Source organism: Trematomus bernacchii, unplaced genomic scaffold (genome assembly GCF_902827165.1).
Source record: "Trematomus bernacchii unplaced genomic scaffold, fTreBer1.1, whole genome shotgun sequence".
Lineage (NCBI taxonomy): Eukaryota > Metazoa > Chordata > Actinopteri > Perciformes > Nototheniidae > Trematomus > Trematomus bernacchii.
The window spans coordinates 412,501-435,000 of record NW_022987910.1 but is presented as its reverse complement, the minus strand read 5'-3'; the positions used below and the strand labels follow the sequence as shown (position 1 = coordinate 435,000).

Below are 22,500 nucleotides of genomic sequence, written 5' to 3'. Positions count from 1 at the left end.
CATACTCAAACTCAAACTGGTAATAACACTTTAAGTCGCGTAGCTACATGTATGATAAAAGGGTTCACACTCAACCTTGAGCGTTTGAGAATGTTTGTGACAGACACTTCATGGCCTGACTGTAAACTCTAAACACACACACACACACACACACACACACACACACATACACACACACACACACACACACACACACACACACACACACACACACACACACACACACATACACACACACACACACACACACACACACACACACACACACACACACACACAGGGATAGCTTAGAACACTTCAGTTCTTCTTTGTAAACGTGGTCAACAAATATCACACCTCTGCCTGCTGCTGGTGCGCTCCGTATTGAGTTGTTATTCGTAAAGCAGCTATGGAGAATAGATGATAATATGTTTCTTTTCTAGCAGCCAAAGTGGTGCCATCTTTTGTTACCTCTGTCAAAAATGTGAAAATGCAATTTCAGCAGCCTAATAGTTTCAACAACAAACAGCGGCTGGATTTTCCAGGTCAAATGTATTTGGAAATGTGCGCACCAAAGGTGTGCAGCTGTTTTATGATGTAAAACGTGCATTTATGCTTATTTCAGCAGCAAACTGTTCAGTTGTGACAGGCACCTAAAATGGTATGCCTCTGCTGAATTAAACTTGTATTGACAGACAGTGGCGGCGCCAGAGCATTTTTGTTGGGTAATCTATGGTAGGGCTAACCCATACAGTGGTGGTGCTCAAGTCAGTATTTGCAATGTAATTACATACACGCTATATCGCCCCCCTTGACAGTGAAACGCCACGCGTGAGGTTTAGATTATTTCCCTGTCTCAATCAAAATGGAACTGTATGAAATAAAACGGCACATTTGTCTTGTAGTAAATAAAAAGGGATCACTGTGAACGTGACGTATGATAGTACACGTTGAAGATCCAATGGGGATACTGAATGGCGGTTTCGATTGATCTCAATCAATAAGGCATGACGCAGATCCAACGTTGCGTTGCTCTGATTGGCTGTAGGTCTATTCAAATTGCATTCGGAGGCATTTTGATCTGACCGCGGCCGCGCTGATATTATAACGCCAGAGAATTTCCACACCTTTAGTGTATAAAACTCCCCCACTACTTAGACTATTCCTTGCACCCCTCTTATAGCATAAGCCCGAATGGTCTCAACCATATTGCATCATAACGTGCACTTGTTGTTACAGCAGGATCAGTTTGTGTGCTGTGGACACGACCCGTATATTTTCGCAATCCGTGTTCTCAACATTTAGCATTTCGCTTATTATTTAATTGAATTTGCATCACTTTTCATGGTGGGGCTATGGTGGGGCTAAGCCATTTCTTGGTATGGCTGTAGCCTACCCCAGCCATACCCTGGCGCCGCCACTGTTGACAGACAATGACAGTGCAACACATACACACACACACACACGCATACACACATAGTTATTTTGAAATTCAAAGTAGACTTCTGCAAGTCCCTGATAAGGCAGCCTTGGGCAAGATACAACATATGATATAATACATATTAATATTGTTATTTCACTGGTTTTGCATCAGTGTGCGTGTGTCGTGTGTGTTTGTATGTGAAATAGCTGCCATCCATCACTAAACTCCCTATCAATCATTTCCTGTCCAATAAGCTAAGTGGACCTCACAAGGGTGCCTGAATGTGTGCGTGTGTGTCAGCATTTGAAATGCATGCAGGCATGAGTTAGGCTGCTTCATTTAATTTATTTCCATTTCAATATGTTAGCTTTTTTCCATTTAGTCAGCAGAAATGTCAGATTTACAGTTTGTCAAGCGTCTCCTCCTTTCTGCACAGATTGAACATGTGTCGGACTTAACAAAGCAGACGCGTTTCTTCCATTCAGTTCAACAGACGCCTTGTTCAGCGAGAGTAGATTAACCCTCAAGCTGATAGCAATATGACGTCTGCAGTGTCTTCACACAAATTGTTTCTTCACTTTGCTGCCTCCTTGGTACACCATAATCTGACGTGTGTCTTGTGTGTGTTTGTTTCTGTGTGTGTGAGTGAGCGAGTGTTAATTTATGTTCTGTCAAAGCAGGCTTCCTGTCTGGTCCGCTCTGACTGTGTGTCAGTGGCAGGAATCCTTTAGTCGGAAATATGGCCTGTGGCGGCAGCAACACAGCTCTGTGTTTGTGCGTGTGCGTGCGTGTGTGTGTGTGTGTGTGTGTGTGTGTGTGTGTGTGTGTGTGTGTGTGTGTGTGTGTGCGTGTGCGTGTGCGTGTGTGTGTGTGTGTGTGTGTGACCTCTGGGGCAAGTATTGATTGAGTGTGTGGTGTCCTGTTGTGAGCACACAGTTAGCCTCATTAGAAAAAGGTCTTGCTGTCCCCTCCTTTTCCTCTTCCTCCTCACATCTCTTCATCACATCTCCTTCTTCACCTTCCATCCTCTCCATCCCTTCTTCTTCTGCTCCTTCTTTTTTAATGAAATATGAGGGCAGCAGGACATTGGCAACATAGTTGTCAGTAAAAATGTAAGTTGGCTACCACACTCAATGTTGAAAACATAATGGAGTGTGAAGGACAAAGGTTTAATATAAATAAAATACTGTTTGGTGTAATTATTGGCAGCAGCTCATGTTTTCACCTCCAACAGCAGCCGGTGAATAATTAATTTAACATCATCCATCACAGGCGCGTGTTGGATTTCCACAAAAAAAAAAATGTAACATGAAGGATGAGATGAATTCTTTCCCTTTTTGCAATATAAATAACCTCAGGGGGGGGAAAGCATTGTGTGTAGCACCTTTCAAGATCAGAATGCCCATGTTACTTTTGAATGATACAAAAAAAGATTTCAGAATCAAATATGTATTTCATTGGGGGCCGATGAGACGGGGACCACGAGGTGATTCGGGACCTGAGAGAGTGTTTGTCAATTGTCTGGCAGCAGCGCCCTGCCACAGCTGCAGCCAGTTCATTGTTGACTGACTGAGGCGGGAGAACAAGCCAACAGCAAAGACCTGACATGATGAGATAAAAGCATGGACAAAAACTGGACCGTTTGCCAATTTATCGCAGTGTGAGAACACAGGGAGACAAACAAATCTCACCTGCAGTCACTTCCAGTTCAGATTTCACTGTGGCAGGAAACCAAAATCCCCCAAATATACATAATTTAAACCGACCATTGATCCACCATGGTGCTGGCTTTATGATAAATAATAAGGAGATGAAATAAACACTCTCACACAGTTGATTACCTTTTTGAAGGATACTAAAACATCTAAAACATGACCCCCCCCCCTTCAAAATTCAGCATTACAAGTTCCCCCTGAATAAACTTTGTTCTCAGATGTCACAGACATTGTTTAATTATCCAAAGGCAACACATTAGCTCACTTCAATTAATAAACCATCTTGCCAGCGTGTAATTACTGTTTCTGGGCTTGTTCCATATTATGTTCATGGTTTATCATTATTGCCCTGAATCATACTCTTTGCCAACTCAAACAGTGCACCATGCATTCATCTAACCAAGGGCATACTTCAGTTGATTCAGTGCCAGCAGTATTACAAGAAAACATGTCTAAACTAAATTGGATGAATTGACAAATGATGATACTATTTTTTTTATTTGAAATATTTCATTTTAATTTTGACCTTCCAACAGACTAAAACTTTAAGTGGCAGTAATTTATATTTTTATAACATTTGATCAAATGACAATGTGAAAACAGTGACATTGTGAAAGGTAATAAACTAACTTTGAATTATCACCCGAATCTGCAGCCCTCCTCGATTTTATGGAGCTTTAAAGTGAGTTCCAGCTTATTGTTTAACTGTCTACCAGCAAGTTTACCTCTTTGGTTCACACCCATCACTCTTATAGTGTAGTTTTAAGGCCTGAGCAGGCAGCTGTTGTCAGGGAAGTAACTTTAAAACCCACTCTTCTCTTTCTGCTGAGCAGTAAACAGCAGACATTCACAATTTGTGATTAGCTTGTGAACACAGTCTTTAGCAGCTAAAGAGCCCGATAACTCGCTCAGGAGTTGATGGATACCAACCATTCCTTTAAGCCCTGTCTAGTACAAACTGTCTTTCACCAAGTGCATGCTACTAAGCAGGATAATCCTTTTAAAATAGGGATGCATGTTTATAGAGGACATATTATGCTACTTTTCAGGTTCATATTTGTCATTTGTGTTTCTACTATGACATGTTTATATGCTTTAGTGTTCAAAAAGCACTTTATTTGTCTCATACTGACTGTGCTGCAGCACCTCTTTTCCCCCTCTGTCTGAAACCAGAGCCCAGTCTGCTCATGATGTCACTATGTTACAGAAGTAAACGAATGTCCAATGAAGGCGGGGGGAGTGTGTGTGAGAGAATCTCCCTCTGGAGGGAGCTTTGGGCTTTTAACTTATGGAGACCTATTACATGCGCACAACCTATATAACCCCCTACAGGAAAGGGAACACCCCAAAAAGCATAATAGACCTTCTTTAAGGATAGAAATGATATAAAATTCACGACCCACCTTACTCTGGTTCTGATTGGCTAGAACTCGTCAACTTGGAGAGCCGAGTGAACCTGAGAGAGTGTGTATGCCCCGCAGCGCTCCCCAAGCAGACATACTGTCGCTGCTTAGTGCAATGCTGCTTAGTTCTTTCACGCAGGAGACATTATTTGCCTCTTCCTTTGTTTGGTTTCTATCTCGCAGCTGCTTGTACAAATCTTGGGTGTTGAATTAGTGCACAAGGACTTTGACTGTGTATTAAGCTCGAGACATAGGACGCAAATATGACGCCATAATTGTAGTTACCAACCTGAGTGTAGCGGTGACTTTGTCCCCTGCCAAGAATGATGAGAGAAGAATTTGTCATCACGGCAGTTTACTACTCACCCATTCTCACTCCTCTAACTTGTTCACACCTGAAGACGTCCAAAATATCTGTTATCAGTTTCTGTGTGATTCCTATGCTTTCATCCAGCAGGAATATTGCATCAGCACACAGGAGCTTAGGAAATATGTATTACTCATATGACAGGAAAAACTCCCCCAACCCCTTCCTTCCCCTCAACAACTCAAACACAACTTCACACTCATCAGTTACTGTGCAATCATATTAAAGGTTTTTAGTTCAATTATTCATGAGATTCAGGTCGTATTTCACCAAATGTCACTGTTTCGCTCAAATACCAAAACGGTTTCTGCATTATTTTTTCCAGAAATATGTTTGAATTGTTATTTATTCATACATCTTTCACAAATACACAATTCAGGATCTGAGTAGAGACTTGAGGTACCCTCCCTCAGCTTGGAGCTGTGTGCTGTCACCACTCATTTTGTACTTCATAAGCAAACACACACACACACACACACACAAACACACACACACACCTACATTCCCAAGGTGACCTAAGATATATTTAAGGACACTTAAAAAAGGAAAAGAGGTCATGGGAAAGGAGAGGAGCGAGTAAAGGGACATGAGATGACCTAGAAGGAAAACTGGAGGGAAGAGAGGTGAGCAAAATGTCAAGGAGAGTTAGAGGTAACACCAGGAGACCGAGGCATTGTACTGTCCTGCGTAAAAGTGTGTGTGTGTGTGTGTGTGTGTGTGTGTGTGTGTGTGTGTGTGTGTGTGTGTGTGTGTGTGTGTGTGTGTGTGTGTGTGTGTGTGTGTGTGTGTGTGTGTGTGTGTGTGTGTGTGTGTGTGTGTGTGTGTGTGTGTGTGTGTGTGTGTGTGTGTTCCTGAACAGATAAACAAGGAAGCTCCCATGGGTCCTTCCTGGAATTTTTAACAGGAAATGTATTCTAGCCCTAAACAATGGCATAGTGCACGCACGCACGCACGCACGCACGCACACACACACACACACACACACACACACACACACACACACACACACACATATATAAACACCAATAGACACACACACACACACTCACACACACACACACACACACACACACACACACACTCACACACTCACACACAAACACACACAAACAAACATAGTCTCTAAATCTCATTAGTGTAATACAGTACAGCAAAGCATTTAAATTACCTCACGTGTTTATTATATTTGAGTTCTTTGCATCTAATATGTCATGTTTTCGCTAGTTATTCAATCATTAAAATCACATTTGTGAGCTTGCACCTGTGCATATTTCCATTTGTGAGTGTGTGTGTGTTTGTTTATGTGGGTTTGGGTGGACTAATCACACCATGTTTGTAATTCAATTTAATACATTTTCATTTTTAATTTGACACGTGCAGTAGCTGCCCCAGGTGTACACTTTGAAGTGAGATCCCACACACACGAGCACACACAGCCTTTCACACAGTGACGTGTTGAACAGGAGGCGGGAGTCGGCGAAAGGCTACGCGGTTAAAATAGCAAGTGTCTCATCATGTGTGCGTTGGGAATACAACTCTCTCTTTGTTTCTGCATGTATGTCGGTTTTCCTGACTTCCTGTTACTTGACCAAAAAAGAAACACTTAAGAGTGTTGACAATGAACTGAGCTGTAGATGGACATAGAGTGAGGACACATTTAAAATTATGTTTCAAGTCCACTGTGGAGAGCTACATAAGATGTGGCTGTGAGCAAAACAATTGAAATAGACAGGCATACACAGTATGAACATGTCAAGTGTTAATCACTGTATATTTAATACAGCATAATTCTGGAAAGTCTGGAAAGTACATTTGTTTCCAGATTTCTCACCAGCGCAGAGAACAGTGATTTCTTTGCAGGTGTATGTGAACAGAGTAATAATAGCTTCTATTCAGTATGTTGGCTGCCTCTCAGATTCAACAAAGAAACAGTGAAGGCTTTGTGGCTCCAAGTCTATAGTTAAAAATATCACAAACAAAACTCCCAAAACAACACAGAAATGTACAGTTTATTTTACTTCTGCTGAGGTTTATATCACATACTCATTCATATTTTGACTCAGCCGGTCTGTTATTTCCAAGTAACATCCAATTATCCTGCTTTAAAGTTAAAGGGGACCTATCATGCAAAATGCACTTTTGTACGTCTTTTATACATGAATATGTGTCCCCGGTGTTCCAGGGAACTCACCAAGTGTCAGAAAACACAACCCTCTCTATTTTCCTCCATACCCAAATCTCTAAAAAAGGGGCTGCAACGGATCTGATACAGACTGATCCAGATTTGAACACTTCTATGACGTCACAGAAGTGGCGCTACGGCTATTGGGCCTACTCTCCACCTATCAGGGGAATGTGGGGTTGGGCCACGGCCGGCCATTGCCGCTCGAAAGCGCTGGAGACGCTGTAGTACATATGCCAGGCCTGTAAGTGGCGCTGTAGTCTGCCACAAAAGCAGCGAAGAAGACTTCCCGCCCATAGTTACCATGGTTACCCTTCTGTTTATTCTCCGCTGTGTCTTTTTTTCTCCCTCCCCGAGGCAAACGTTTGCAACCGCAGCGCTGCTTTAATTCAATGCAATCCCTCCCCGTCGAGGCAAGCACTGTAATTCTCTCCGGTTAGTCCACCAGCAGATGACAAACACCCACCTCTCTGCCTCTTCCAAGGAACGAGGGGACCGTGCGGCAGAGTTTCAGTTTCAGTTTCTTTCGCCGGTCAAGATGTCCATTATAGTTTAAATCTTCCGGACAAAATTAGAAAAGTGCCGGTCAAAGGTCTTCTTTGTTATTTATTGAGCTTTAAAACAAATGAATAACGACTCTATATAATAAAACACGGAGGACGGAGATCTATTTTTCTCCCCCTCTTCTGACAGCCCAGCAGCTGATCAGAGCACGTCTCCCCTCTCCTGCAGGGGGGCGTGGTCAGCAGAATCAGACCCGTAGACAGCAAACAGCACATAGAGCGAAATGAGGCATGGCTAAAATGCATGATCTGTTTGGTATTTTGAAAACAGAAACGTATAAATATACCTTATATAGGTATGGCCCTACAATATATCATTTAAATATAGCATGATAGGTCCACTTTAAAGGAATGATCAGAAGAGACTCTAACTTGTTGCCAACTGCATCCCAAGGGTTGTTTCTAGTGGATGTCCCTCTGAGTGATAATAAAAAAATGAAATGGATTCAGTCTGTTACAACTCAGAATTTTCTGGCCCTGCAACTATTTTCAAACCTGATTAATTCCAGCAGCCACTTGCTGTATGGATCTAGCTTGTGCAAGCTGAAGAAAACACAAAGCAGAGACAACAACAGCAGCAACTTGACATACTGAAGTTATGTTGCACTAAATATAAAACAAAAAATATGCACATTTATTTTCGAATATCTTCATATGTATTACCAGAAGGAAATGTATGTGACTCTTAAGACTTATTAAGATAATTAATTACAGGGAGAATTGAGACAGTATTCAATGTATACACTTCCTGGTAATGATAATGAATTGCTAGCGTTACATTGGTTTGTTAATTAGGAAACAGCAGATCAATTGAACATACCAACATGTTAAACCTGTCAAGCAATTCAACATATGTAGGAGATACAATGTCCCACATTCATGTAACAGCAATTATTGCAATTTAAATGACTGTATGTCCTTTAGAATGACATGCTGAGGCATTTTCTGATCAGACGTCACTATCTGCATGCCCACGTCATCCACACCTTCCAAAACTTCTACAATTCACTTTTAAGTACTAAAGAGTTTTGCAAATTGACATTTTCAGTGCTGCATTGTGATCTATATGGCAAATGGGTTATCTGTTTCCGTGGTGATTTGTTTTTTGAGAGTGGCATGCAAGCAGTTTCCAAGGCAGCTATAAACTTGTTCACTTGTCTGAACTCTTCTTGAAAAATCCTTTTAGTAGAAGCAGGCAATTTAACTAATTCATCACTTTTTAATAATGTCATGTTATCACTAACATGTTAAGTGGATAATGTGCAAAAAGCATAAAGAAAGATGAGATAAATCTTTATTCATCTCCGTAGGGAAATTCAGATATTATAACAGAAACAGGAATGAGATAGAAACACAGAATAGTACATGTAGGTGTTCATAAAGAATAATTTGAATATGTTTAAAAACCAATTAAAGATATAGAATATTAATATTTATGAATATGTTAAAATATGCATGTAAGTGTGAAAGTGCATGTCCAAGTATGTGCATACCGTGCAAGTACAGACAGACAGACAGGCAGACAGGCAGACAGGCAGACAGACAGACAGACAGACAGACAAAGACAGACACACAGACAGACAGACAGACAGACAGACAGACAGACAGACAGACACACACACAGACAGACACACACACAGACAGACACACAGACAGACAGACAGACAGACAGGCAGACAGGCAGACAGACACACAGACAGACAGACAAAGACACACAGACACACAGACACACAGACAGACAGACAGACAGACAGACAGACAGACAAAGACAGACACACAGACAGACACACAGACAGACAGACAGACAGACAGACACACAGACAGACAGACAGACAGACAGACAAAGACAGACAGACAGACACACAGACAGACAGACAGACAGACAGACAGACAGACAGACAAATACAGACACACAGACAGACAGACAGACACACAGACAGACAGACAGACAGACAGACAGACAAAGACAGACACACAGACAGACAGACAGACAGACAGACAGACAGACAGACAGACAGACAGACAGACAGAACGACAGACAGACAGACAGACAGACAGACACACAGACAGACAGACAGACAGACAGACAGACAGACAGACAGACACACAGACAGACAGACAGACACACAGACAGACAAAGACAGACACACAGACAGACAGACAGACAGACAGACAGACATATTTATGGAGATGATAAGAGAAAGAGAGGAAAAACATAAGCTTCAAGCGAAAGAGAGAAATGAAGTTCGAGCAGGGTAAAAAGCCTACAGGAGGATACAAAGCAGTGAATAGAGAGCCAGTGGAGCAAGAGAATGGCGAGAGCATGTGGGTGTCTGTTCCTGAACCGAAGAGTCAGATTAAAATAGAACAACAGCCATATGACGACAGTATGACTGTCAAACACCTGCAGCGGAGACAAAGAGAAAAGGAAAGGATGGAAAGAGAGAGAGAGGGGCATTGTGGGCTGTGAGGGACATATAACAGGTGACAAAGTGGCAGATGGAAAGGGGGGTGTAAAATTGAAATAGTGAGACGATGCATAACATTAGAGAGAGGAACAGAGGACAAAAAGGGAGAGTGTGTCTCTGATACAGATGAGCGAAAGGTTGAGAAAGAAAGGCGAAGAGGAAGAATGGAGAGTGTTATTGTGGCCTACAGTACCTGCCAGTTTGGGTGAAAGAGAAAGAAGGGGTGTTTTTCTCTCATCATTCTCCCTTTTGCCTGCGATGAGCTTTGAAATGCTCCTTACAGCAGTGCAGCTAGAAGGAGAAAAAGGAGAAGATCAGGTATCATCGTCCTATCATACGAAACACAATGGTTAGATAATCAGAAGGTAGTTATTGAGCAGCCATGATTTCTGAAGAGGCCATAATTGGCAGTCGTTGACATTTGAGACAATCCATCTCTGCGGTGAGAACTCATGACAGTCGGAGCATTTTAAATGAGATATGGTGCAGCATGAAAAGTAATACATATGATATTTGATTCAGCATGACTTCCACTTTGCAGGGATATGTGTATCATAATCATATTGTGGATTAATTTGATCAGAAGTTATTCATTTATAGTTGTCTGCTTCCATTATGACAGTGCAAACAGGAACTGCTAATAGCCAAAATGCAAACAAGCAAACCAAATAACAAAGGGTGTACAGGAATCCCACAGCTAACTCACTGACTCCACAGCACTATGGTTAATATATGTTTCCTTTCTTTAAATAATTATGGGAATTTGATGAGTGCAATATCTTTTAACCATCGGCAGGACAGTGTATCACGTCATGCACATGAGAACCTTTGTGCAGGAGCAGGACCTAACAAACGTTCCTCAGTTGGGATAAAAAAAAACTGAGTTTGAATTTAAAACCACTAGTAAATGCAAATGAGGCCATTTAAACACAAATGCAAGAGAAACACATAGATATAATTTTAAAAAGGATTAAACCAAGTAACATAGACAATAAATCTAAATACAAGGATTTCACGCATAAAACTATTACAGTTACCCTCTTTTACATCACACAAACCTATTAGCTTTGTATATTTTGCTTGAAAACCTGCACACACAAAAAACTATTCAAAATCCTTATACGTAAAAATACCATTAACATGAAATAGCAGTCAGGTTTTACATATAGACAAACTCCCCTAAATCAGATTAAATATATGCTGTGCTCACTTTTTAAGCTATTTCTGTCTGTTTCCTCTTTAATTAAAGTGTAATACTGAGAGAGCAGGTGAGAGCAGATGTCTGCTGTTGTCTCTGGAGATGCTAAACCAGCCTTGGAATGACTGAGAGCAGAATTGGCAGCGTTCATTACTGCCAGAGCCTTTTGCTCCTTTTCTATGGCAATGTTTTGTGATTAGTTATGGATGAGTTCATATGAAATCTGACCACAGGCTTTAATTGAGGCGTGAAGGTGTAATGAGACGACCAAACAATGTGATATGAATGGTCGATTGTTATTGTTGATCTGTGATATATTATAGCACAGTACCCACAGAGCACATATTGTATTTACACTGATCATAAAGACAATAGGACAGTAGAGACTCTTCACGGTTGTATCTGGATTTCTTGGCCTCTCTCCAAACTTCTTCCAATGGCTCGTCGCTCTTTGTATAATCGATGTGGGACTTTTCATTAGCGAGCAGTTTTCTGCCTTTATTGGATTGAAATCCCCTGGTTTAGTCTGTCAATTACTGCCTTTCTACCTGTTCTTTCAGGCGTTAACTTCTGTTTCTCAATCTCTTTGTCCATCATCTACTTCCCTCGGGTCATGCTGGGAAAAAACTAATGACTTGAGGTGTGTTGGCTGGCCTTAGTATAGTAGATTTCACTCAAACATATCCTATCACTCGTTTTCACTACACACACACACACACACACACACACACACACACACACACACACACACACACACACACACACACACACACACACACACACACACACACACACACACACACACACACACACACACACACACACACACACACACACACACACACACACACACACACACACACACACACACACACACACACACACACACTTCTTTTTGTTGCAGCCTTTATTGGACACCCCCCTATTTCGTCTAAAGGAAATCCTTTTTTTGTGTTAGGTCACCATCACCTCCGGTCCTTTATCTCGTTCTGTGTGTGCGTAATTGCGAAAATGTAGACAATTCTGAATGATTTTCTCTTCTTTGTTCTTTGTCCCTTCTTTTGCCTTAACATTTCATGAGACCTTGGTTTTCATTATCTGAAATGTGAATGGGACACGATGTTTTTGTGTGTGTGTGTGTTTGTGTGTGTGTGGTGTGTGTGTGTGTGTGTGTGTGTGTGTGTGTGTGTGTGTGTGTGTGTGTGTGTGTGTGTGTGTGTGTGTGTGTGTGTGTGTGTGTGTGTGTGTGTGTATCTGGTGGGGCTAGTCATGATGGCTTGGCTGTATTCTACAGTGCATGTGTCTCCAGTGTTAGTGATGCTACTGGAGACCCAGCTCTGTTGGAATAACAACCAAGACCCACTGCAACACTACAAACCCCTCTGTGTGTGCGTGTGTGTGTGTGTGTGTGTGTGTGTGTGTGTTTGTGTATGTGTTTGTGTGTGTGTGCATGTGTGTGTTTGCATGTGTCCTTGATTCTGCCTGTCTTTCTCTAAAACAGGAATCCAGAAACAGTAATTAAGTCTTTATATCCGTCCCTTTTCACTACTCTCTCTCTCTCTCTAGCGACCTTCAAACAGGCAAAAATCAATCAACATCAGTAATTCACTTAACTCCAATGTTAAAGACTGAGCCGTCGTCCCTTGTGGACTTAAACATACACATTTGAGCATGCAGCAGGCGAAGGAGTGAGCACACTAGTGATTTCCCGAAATACAAGGGGGCTAGTAGGGGCTTGTTAGAACATGTAAATAGTTGGTTTTACATAGAGATCTATAGGCAAGAAGGAGGATGCCTTTAATCATATGCAAGTAAGATGCCATTACCCGTCATCCTCTTGCTGTTAGATCAAGGTCAAGCAGTGACCCTCTTGAAATGCAGATTGGCTTCATATATAGAGTCAGACTGCGAACAATGTAGCAGATAACAAATCCGGAAGCTATCCTAAAGGCTCCAATTAGCTCCTTAAACTAATCCTCCTGGTCGGGTCCTCAGCTAAGCTACATATGTATCTAATGTGGCCAGTTTAGCATGTTAATATTCAGCTAACTGGGTAATCTAAGATCTGATTCTCGCTCTCTCTCTTCTGTATTTGGTATAATAATTACAAATAAACAGAAAAACAGAAAAAAGCCCTCACTGCTGCAGAAGCTGTTATGTGTGAAGGCTGCATGTTTGTTCTACCTCAATTTGGGGCTGACTCAACCACAGAGCTGAGGAGGGATTCAGTTGTTTATTAATATGGAAAATAACTCATATCCTGTGCGTCCTTTTCTCAAAAGGAATAATATATAGGGCGTTGACTTGAGAAAGTGTAAAATATCCCACCAGGTTTTGAAGGTTTTCCCAGTACATTTTCATATATACAATAGACTTAAAGGCAGTACTTGCTAATGCTTATGACTATGAATAATTTGCGGGAACACTTTGAATGTGTTCACAGAGATGTTTCTTTTGATAGTGTAATAACAACTTCAGTGATGGAGAAGTTCAGAGGTGTTGTGTGTCCTTTAGAAAAGGCCTTTTTTCTGTAACTTTGGTGAAGGCTCTACTTTTTATTGACTGTGGAAGGAGAGGGAAAGTAGAAACAACTCAATAGATGTTCTTTACTGTGATGATGATTACAGTTTTGATCCTCGGCAGATGAAAGTGCACAAGGGAAAGAAATGGTGTGTATTATTCCGATTGTACTGGCTATTTTGTCTTTAAACAGGACCTGTAAGTCATTCATGTCACATTGACTGATGAACACCAGATACATATAAACTGCAGGCACTCACCTTCTCTGGCAAAGCCATGTAAGTTGTCAAATAACAGCTGATGACAAATTATAGACAAATAGGAGCAGATGATCAAATATTGATATTCAATGTTTACCAACTGACTTCCAATTTATTAATATATCTTTTAAATCTATATTTAAATGTATTTATCCACGTAGTAGTGTGGGAGACACATCTCTTGCATATCTGTTCACCCTTGGAGTGTTTTTCATTATTTAAAACGAGGGCATTATGATTGAGGGTATTTTGTTGAGATTGTAAAGCCTTAACTTGTGGGGTTTTTAGCGATAGAAACAAAACAGATTCAACTTGACTTGAGGAGCGTCCATTTATTGATTTCTATAGTTTCATGCCTCAAAACTATAAAATGGTCTTGAAAGGGGAACTTAAAAAAAATCCCCCCAAAAAAATAATCAGGAGATTTTAAAATAGCCTTTCTTAAATACAGATATTTTCTCTTTTACTTCAGTTACATACAGCAAGCAATTGTAGACGTCACTGTATTTATTTAACCAGCCAGCCTCCTATTATTTCTCCTTGTTCATAACATATGTTTTAACAAGCGTGTTCTCGCACCTTAAAACATGAATATTTTAAATCTCTCTGGTGTACACTTCAGGGGGTCAAATTTGCTTCCTGCTGATATTTTTGCACGCTCCCGCTGTGGCTGCTGCTGCTGGATTCATAAGAGATGCCACTCAGATCCTGCACAACCTAATTCAACTGTATATCCATTTATGCAATTATACCATTGATGAGTAAAATACAGCATACAAGAGAGCTGAGCTGAAAGATCAAATACATGTGCACGGGAAAGCATTTTGATTTAATCAGCTTGAAATCATACAGCATATATAAATGTGTACAAAGCCAAAGCAGTTTCAAATAAACCTTAGAAAGAATGTACAAATATTAACTGGCCTAGTTCTGCTCAGAAAGAAATGATCTCGACATTATACAGAGCTGATTTGGCTTAAGCTGAAGCGCTGTCGTAGGCTTAATTAATATTTTCATAGAGTTGTCCTCCTGGAGTTATTCTCCAAATGCCTGCCTCCATATCAACGCTGATGTATTGCTGCTGTATCAGGGAAAAGATTGAGTGAGTGGCAAAGATTTTGACCTGTGTTTTCTTTCCTTTCCAACATTTATTAGCAAGCCAGCATTTTCTTGTTCAAAAGTCAGATTCTGCTTCTTGACAATCTCATTTCCATGCCATTACACTGTAGATGGACAGCTTGTTTATGGCTTTTTACACATTCTGCAGTGCATCTTCACAGACATATTTAAAGCTTAAGTGCGCTCCTGAAGAGCAAATTGAGCGTAGCATCTGCAGGAGGAGTACACTTTAGACACTGCCAACCTCATCGCTTACTGTTGAAACCCTGCAGTTAGTACAAATACAAATAGAAGGTAAGATAGAGGACAAACACAATGTACTGAGACTGAGGTCATCCCGCTAGAACGATAATTGTAGCGATAACCTGTGAAAGACCTGAAGTGATCAAAGCAACTAACTGAGCTATAGGCATAAAGATAAAAAAAAAAAAGACGTTAACCATGCGAGAGCGAAGCCAGAGACAGCAAATTGATTTTCCAGTCAGTCTAGATCTGCTGTGTCAAAATAGAAGCACAGAGGTGGAATCAAAAGCAAGCACAAGATCCATTCCAGTCACAAAACAGGCTGAAAAGGATAACAAAGGATGTACATTGGCTTTTGTACTCAAACATGTACCGTTATTACTTTTATAGTCACTTGATGATCATTTTCTATGGATAACCCAGTGTTTCCCATTAATGACCTGTAGTATAGGTAGACCCACCAAAGAGCCATTCCATGTCTCAACTTGTGGGGTTTTCTATTGCTCATTCTTTTGCTTATTTTGAATTTTCTCAATGTATCTGCAAAGTGAACCATTGATGAATTTCACTTTAAAATGTAAGAAATTCAAGCGGCAAACTCCTGGGTATTTTTTTTATCAGAATATACAGCATTGTAGAAAAAAAGAAATACAAATTAAAAGTGAGATCTTCAAGAGTTGGATCAATGGACTATTTCGGATTTGTGACTAGGTTTTATGGAGTACCACAAGGTGGAAAAATCGTTTTAAACCGACAAAGCAATTTATACCTGATGGAGATTATTTAAATCTAAGAGCTTACTATCAATGTTGTAGGTTAAATTGAGTTGGTATAGTCCGATTAGGAAGATTCAGTCCTGTTTCGCACAAACCAATCATATCCAGATTGTGATGAAGAAATAAATCAGTTATTAGTAAGGCTTCGCTAGACAGACAATAGATCTTTATACAACCAAATTGGAGGATGTTATTGTGGCTGCAGGTTTGAGTAATAGGCCAATCTGTTGAGCGGCCAGTAGATGACGTATTCATTAGTGTGGGAATACAATCGTGATTACCTTAGACATTTTGTTTAGTTGGACTTTATTAGGGTCTTTGTGGGAAATGTTCACCATCCCCAGAGATAAGGATTAGATTCACTGGGAAAGAGACCTTGTGAGTAATTTGAGATGGGAGAAAGTCTCATGACCTTTGTATGAGCAGTGTGATGTACAAAATACCAACGATAAACGGAGGAGCCTAAGGAGAATGTGCTCGCCTTTGTCTGAGACGATGTCTGATAAAGACACGGAGAGGGAGGACTGTGTGTTTATTTATGCTGACCGCAGGTGTCCTTCAAAATGTCAGTCTGCTCCGAATGATTGGTAATGCTCCAGATAAAGATAAGAGCAAGAGACTAAAACCTGAAGAAAGCAGGAGAAACGTCAAACATAGGTGTTCGGGCCGACTGATGCAGGGACTTAAATGAGACAGTTGTGGAGGTGAGATGTGATGAAATGGTTACAAATCAAAGTAGTAGTAGCATGACATTTAGTTTAATTGTGATTATTTAGTGTTGCCTCTGTGTTTAGTGTCCTGTCTGTCTGTAACTTTGTGTGGTAGTGTTACCACTGACAGGTCTCTCTTGAAAATGAGACCTTGTGTCTCAATGAGATTTTACACCTGTATAAATAAAGGCTAAATAAAAAAATAAAAAATTCATACTGTTTTCACAGACAATTCATGGTCCTTCAGATCAGTGTATTGCTGTTACAAAATTACATTACTTCAATGAGTAGAATGAATATCAGATCTAGTAGAGTACTTCAAATATTAAACATCACATTTAATAAATATACACCATCATCATTATGGCCCTTCACATTGTGTTTAATGCTGTTTTTGTTCTCCATCCATCGTTATTGTTAGGCGGGGATTTGACTCCCCCCGTATTATAAATGTAACCTGTGGTATTCTCAACTTAATTTAGATAAAAGCTTTACCCAAATACACATAAATTGAAAAAGCATTAGAGAAAAAACATGCTTGTTGAAACCATGTTGCTATTTCCATTCAAAATCTAGAGGCTGTCAGTTCAGCTTTGAATTAATTGAAGGATTACATTGTGCTCTTCTTAATTCTTATGCTAGGGACGTTTGGTGACCCCTATTGAGCTCTAAAGTACCTTGTTTAATTAAAAAAAACAAAGCTTTACTTTTCAGTTCCCCAAAATCATTTTTAAGAGGTTACAGCAAAGAAAAAAAGCTAATTAATCAAGTTAAAGTGGGATTTCATTCAGACAAAATAGGGGGCTGTCCAATAAAAGCTGCAACTAAAAGAAGTGTGTGTGTGTGTGTGTGTGTGTGTGTGTGTGTGTGTGTGTGTGTGTGTGTGTGTGTGTGTGTGTGTGTGTGTGTGTGTGTGTGTGTGTGTGTGTGTGTGTGTGTGTGTGTGTGTGTGTGTGTGTGTGTAATGATGGGTAGAGAGGCAGGTAAATTAATTCAACAGATGGTTTGAAGGTTTATGGCAATAAATGATTGTGAAAGGTCATAAGACAGAGTTTGACATTTACCGAGGCATACATGTTATTGCTTGCTACACACACACACACACACACACACACACACACACACACACACACACACACACACACACACACACACACACACACACACACACACACACACACACACACACACACACACACACACACACCCACCCAATAAGGATGCAGGTTTCAGCATCCATCCTCTTCGAGTTTTTGACAGCAGGGTGGAGAAGACAGGGAGACAGAGATGTTCGTTGTTTGTCCGCTGTTCAGTTCTACTTTTGTTCAAACATTGCACAAGCCTTTCAAGATCTCAGCTTAAGATGCATCACACTCCCAAATGATGTCTCTCTCTCTCACACACACATACACGCACGCACACACACATGCACAACCACACGTATACACACACACACACACATGGGCTGGCAGATCTCCAACTTCATTACAACAGCACTCTGGAAGGCTGATTGAGTGATCAAAGCTAATCCCATTTAATCATAGCTAATCATATGTAATAACCAACACTGAGTGCTCAGGCATGACAAGACTCTCCACTCTCACTCTTCGTCTTCTCTTTTTCTCTCTCCTCCTCACCCACTCCTTGACCGCCCCTCACCGGTCCACTAAGACTCCTCCGTCCTCTAACGCCATTCCCTTGTCTTTCCATGTTTACTGTACATCACAATACTGGACGTGATTGAGAAACGAAGGAGAAAAAGGGGAATGGTGTGGTTCAAAAGAGGAATACAATTCAAATAAAAAAGGGTGACAGATGGACCCCCTCAGTGTGAGACTAACAGCTTTGTCAGAACAACTGGAAGAGGATGATCTATCTGTCACAGGCAATATTTCAACACCATCATCTTCTTTCCAATTCATATTCACAGTTTTAAAAGCAGCAGCGCCTTAAGCCTCTGTGATTTTGGAGTCTTTCCAGGCTTTGATCAGATTTTAAAGTCCCACTAAGATTCTCTTTTTACACTGCGGTTACATGTAATAATAATGCCTTGTGATAACTGGAACTGGTAGAGATTTAAGTAGACTGCTCACAGAGTGGAAATATTCTTATAGTGTGTGTTTTGTAGTCATATTGATGTACATTTTACAAAGTCATAATAAAGTCATAGTTGTGAGACACTGCTGCTCTCTATGCCGGTTTGTAATGTTTGTGGAAGGTCAAATTGAAAATCTTGGAGGCAAAAAGTCAATCTTGCGTGACCTTAAGATAGAAGCTTATCTCAGATCAGCTCTACCGTCTTCATTTTGTTTGTCTACGCTGTTTCCAAAGCAAATGTTTATTAGTAGAAAGTTTCTTTCAGAGGACCAGAAAGAGAAAACCAACTGCTCTCACCTTGTAGTTATATTGACCCTTTTAAGGCATTAGTATGCTGGAAACAAAGTGCTTGTCTGATGGTCACATCTAAAAGACCTTTCCAACTTCAAAATTGGAAGAGCTGTTTTTTATAACTTTTTCTTCTAAAACTAACAAATTGGACAAGAACGGCCACTTGATATAGCAGTTGGTCGGGTATTTGAACATCTCTCTCAACTATTTCTTGCTGTTATTAAGTAACTTAATGACATTTTACTATCTCCATCTGTACTGTTCATTGCTTTTCGCTGCTTGGACTGACAGTTTTTTGTACCATTTTCGAGTGTTGCCAATTTCAACAGCTATGCAGTTGTCAGCGTGTTTCAAGCATTAGCTTGTCTTTATTTTTCAAGAGGTGTCACTTTCTTCCGCTATAGTCTTTGTGTCTGTTCAGGATTTGTGTGTCGATTTTGATGTGGGAAGATAATTGATCTAAGTCAAAAAAGAAAGAGATCTTGTTCAATTCAGACTCAGAATCACATCGATCAGATGTACTGACTGTAATTAAGATAACCACCACTCTCTTCTATTGCAATTGCTTCAATCCAATCTTTAAAGAACACAGCAATGAGAAGAAAGTAAATATATTTGATGTAATTTGTGAACCATGACAATTGTTGCCGGTAGCAGCGCCAAACACCATTTCATTTTCATGAATAATCAACTACCTCTTCTCCAAAATGAAGCAAATCCATTGAGTGTCATGAAGAGCAGAACTAACTCCAGTAATCCCTGACGATGTTTGTGTTCAGTTAATTTCCAAGTACCTCCCTTGTGCCTCCAACAGGCGCAGATTGCTTTGCTTTACACAGTCTAAATATTGTTTTAGAAGCTTTTTGGTCTGCCAAGCTAAATATCTATAGGGAAGAGCTGTTGTAACATAAACCTTGCACCCACAAAAAAAAAAAACTATACCCAAGGCCTCAGGTTTTTGAAGGCTCACATTGAGATCATAAACAAACAAGCAAACAGACATCAGGGCATCTGTTTGTGTCCTTCCCCAGGATGCCTTGCTGCAGCTGGCGGCGGTTGTCGATGCGCGCTCGCTTCGAGTGGCCCTCCGAGACAGCATACAGGAGCTGCTACCCAGCACGGTATTTGCACAAACACACATGCAGTCTCTACATTTACTCAACATATTTGACGTTCATTCCTTGATTTATCACCTGAAAACTAAAAGCCTCCTGTTAGTATTCAGAGCAACGGAGCTAAAAGCCTCAGCCCTGACATAAGGCCAGGGAACAGAGGCCCAGGCATTGATGCAAATGGATAAACCTCATCACTCATTAAAGAAAGAAAAAAACAGATTAATATTACAAAAGAATGTGCATGTTAATGCGTGTGTTTTATTCCAGGAGTGTGTATGTGTCTACTTGCCGGAGGGATACTCGAGGCTGCTATCTGACGACCCCCCACACGAACTGCCACAGGAGGGAAAGATCAGGTGTGTTATCTTCGTGTGTGTGTGTGTGTGCGTGTGTGTGTGTGTGTGTGTGTGTGTGTGTGTGTGCGCGTGTGTGTGTGTGTGCGCGTTTGTGCTCGCTTGTGCAGCAGCAGCAAACTGTGGATGTCTCCCATATAAAACAAGGGAGAGATGAAACGGAGGCGGCTGTTTTTCTCTGTGTTAAAGCAGGTGTCACCTGAATAATTATGAGCTGCCTCTCCCAAAATCACATCATCAAAACAGATTCAGAAGTGTCACAGAGAGAGTGTCATCATGGAGACACAAGGTCATTTTTTTACCGTCTCTTTATTTATTTCCAATCCCCTATTCTAGTGCTCTCTCATTGAAATTCTCCCCTTTATATTTCACATTTACCCCCTCTTATTTCACATCCTTCACTCTGACAGACACTCTCCCTCTTTTGTCATCAGCTGTCCCACCTCCCCACCTCCCTGCATCAGTCTGTGGTTGCCCTTTTCATACTCCGAGCCTAGTTTTTCCCCAAAGAGCCATGAAGCACTAAGCCGGCTGTGTTTTGCTCACCCCCATTCCTCCCCCCGCTGCTCCTCTTTCTCTCTCACCTTCAATCCCTCTCCCTGCGGAAGCGTTGCAAGGCTAATAGCCGAGGTGACAGCGCCCGGCTCCTCAGTGAGACGCAGCGATCCTCTCCTCTCTTAAGTGCTCTCTGAAGCTCTACAATGTTGTGTGTGCCCGCTGCCCAGGCTCCGGCAAAAACCAACACTGCATAATAGATGAAAATATCTGTTTGTCAGACAAGAACCCTTTTTCCAACACCTGATCACCACACAAACATGGGCTCACACACAATCATGCTTATGTAGACAGGAACACGCAAGGAAACAAGCACAGAGCACACACACACACATTTGTCTGGGCTGCATGCAGGCTAAAGGTAGTGGTGATATTAAAAGAGCTACAGGGCACTACAGGGCACTTTTTTCCCTCCAATTCACCTGGTTTTATAAGCCTGTTATCAACACTTGGCATACACACACACACAAACGTGTACAAACATACATTCAGTAAGCTCATCTGAGAGGAGGCCACTTTGCTTTAAGCCTAATTTCAGCCCACTTTTCAATACATACAAGCCTGTTGTTGGCAAAGATGCACACACACACACACACACATAAAACACACACACAAACAGCTTCCATGGTTGTTTATCCTCAAAACCATTGGTTGTTTAAAGGATAACTGATGCTACTCAGCCAAGCTATTGTTCAAAATATTGCAGAGGATAACTCACTGTCCAAGGTCTAAAACATACAGAACACAGAGATGCATTGACACAATACAATTTCTTAACATAAACATCTTCAATATCAGGTTAGTTTTATTTTCCATCTGTTTTGTTAAAGGGCTATTCACATTTTCCATGAAATGCAAGTTATACATTTTTAGATAGATCATATTTTTTTAAGATATATTTAATATTTGAGAAGGAAAGATTTCCACCATGTTTTTAAATAGATATATCATAATATCATCTAAATAATTCACAATAAATACCTGTTAAATTATTTTATGTATACAGATATGGTTGCAGGTTTATTTTAAATATATTAGAATCTGTAACTCTCTCAATCATACTGGAAATAACACGTCTGTTACTATATTGCTGTACAGCATATTTGCACCATTACTGCAGTATTGCAGCTTTCCTCCTCAGAGTTGTGTAAAATACCCAAATG

General features: G+C 40.7%; 1 protein-coding gene across 2 annotated transcripts in view; it reads left to right on the top strand.

Moving 5' to 3' along the window:
- LOC117470448 (cGMP-dependent 3',5'-cyclic phosphodiesterase) overlaps positions 1–22,500 on the top strand; it is a 144,183-nt gene that overhangs the window by 94,723 nt on the left and 26,960 nt on the right. For both annotated transcript variants that reach the window (XM_034115225.1, XM_034115226.1), the window contains exons 3-4: positions 20,346–20,435; positions 20,697–20,785. In XM_034115225.1, coding sequence (XP_033971116.1) covers positions 20,346–20,435; positions 20,697–20,785 — 179 coding nt within the window. The remainder of the gene's footprint in view (positions 1–20,345; positions 20,436–20,696; positions 20,786–22,500) is intronic.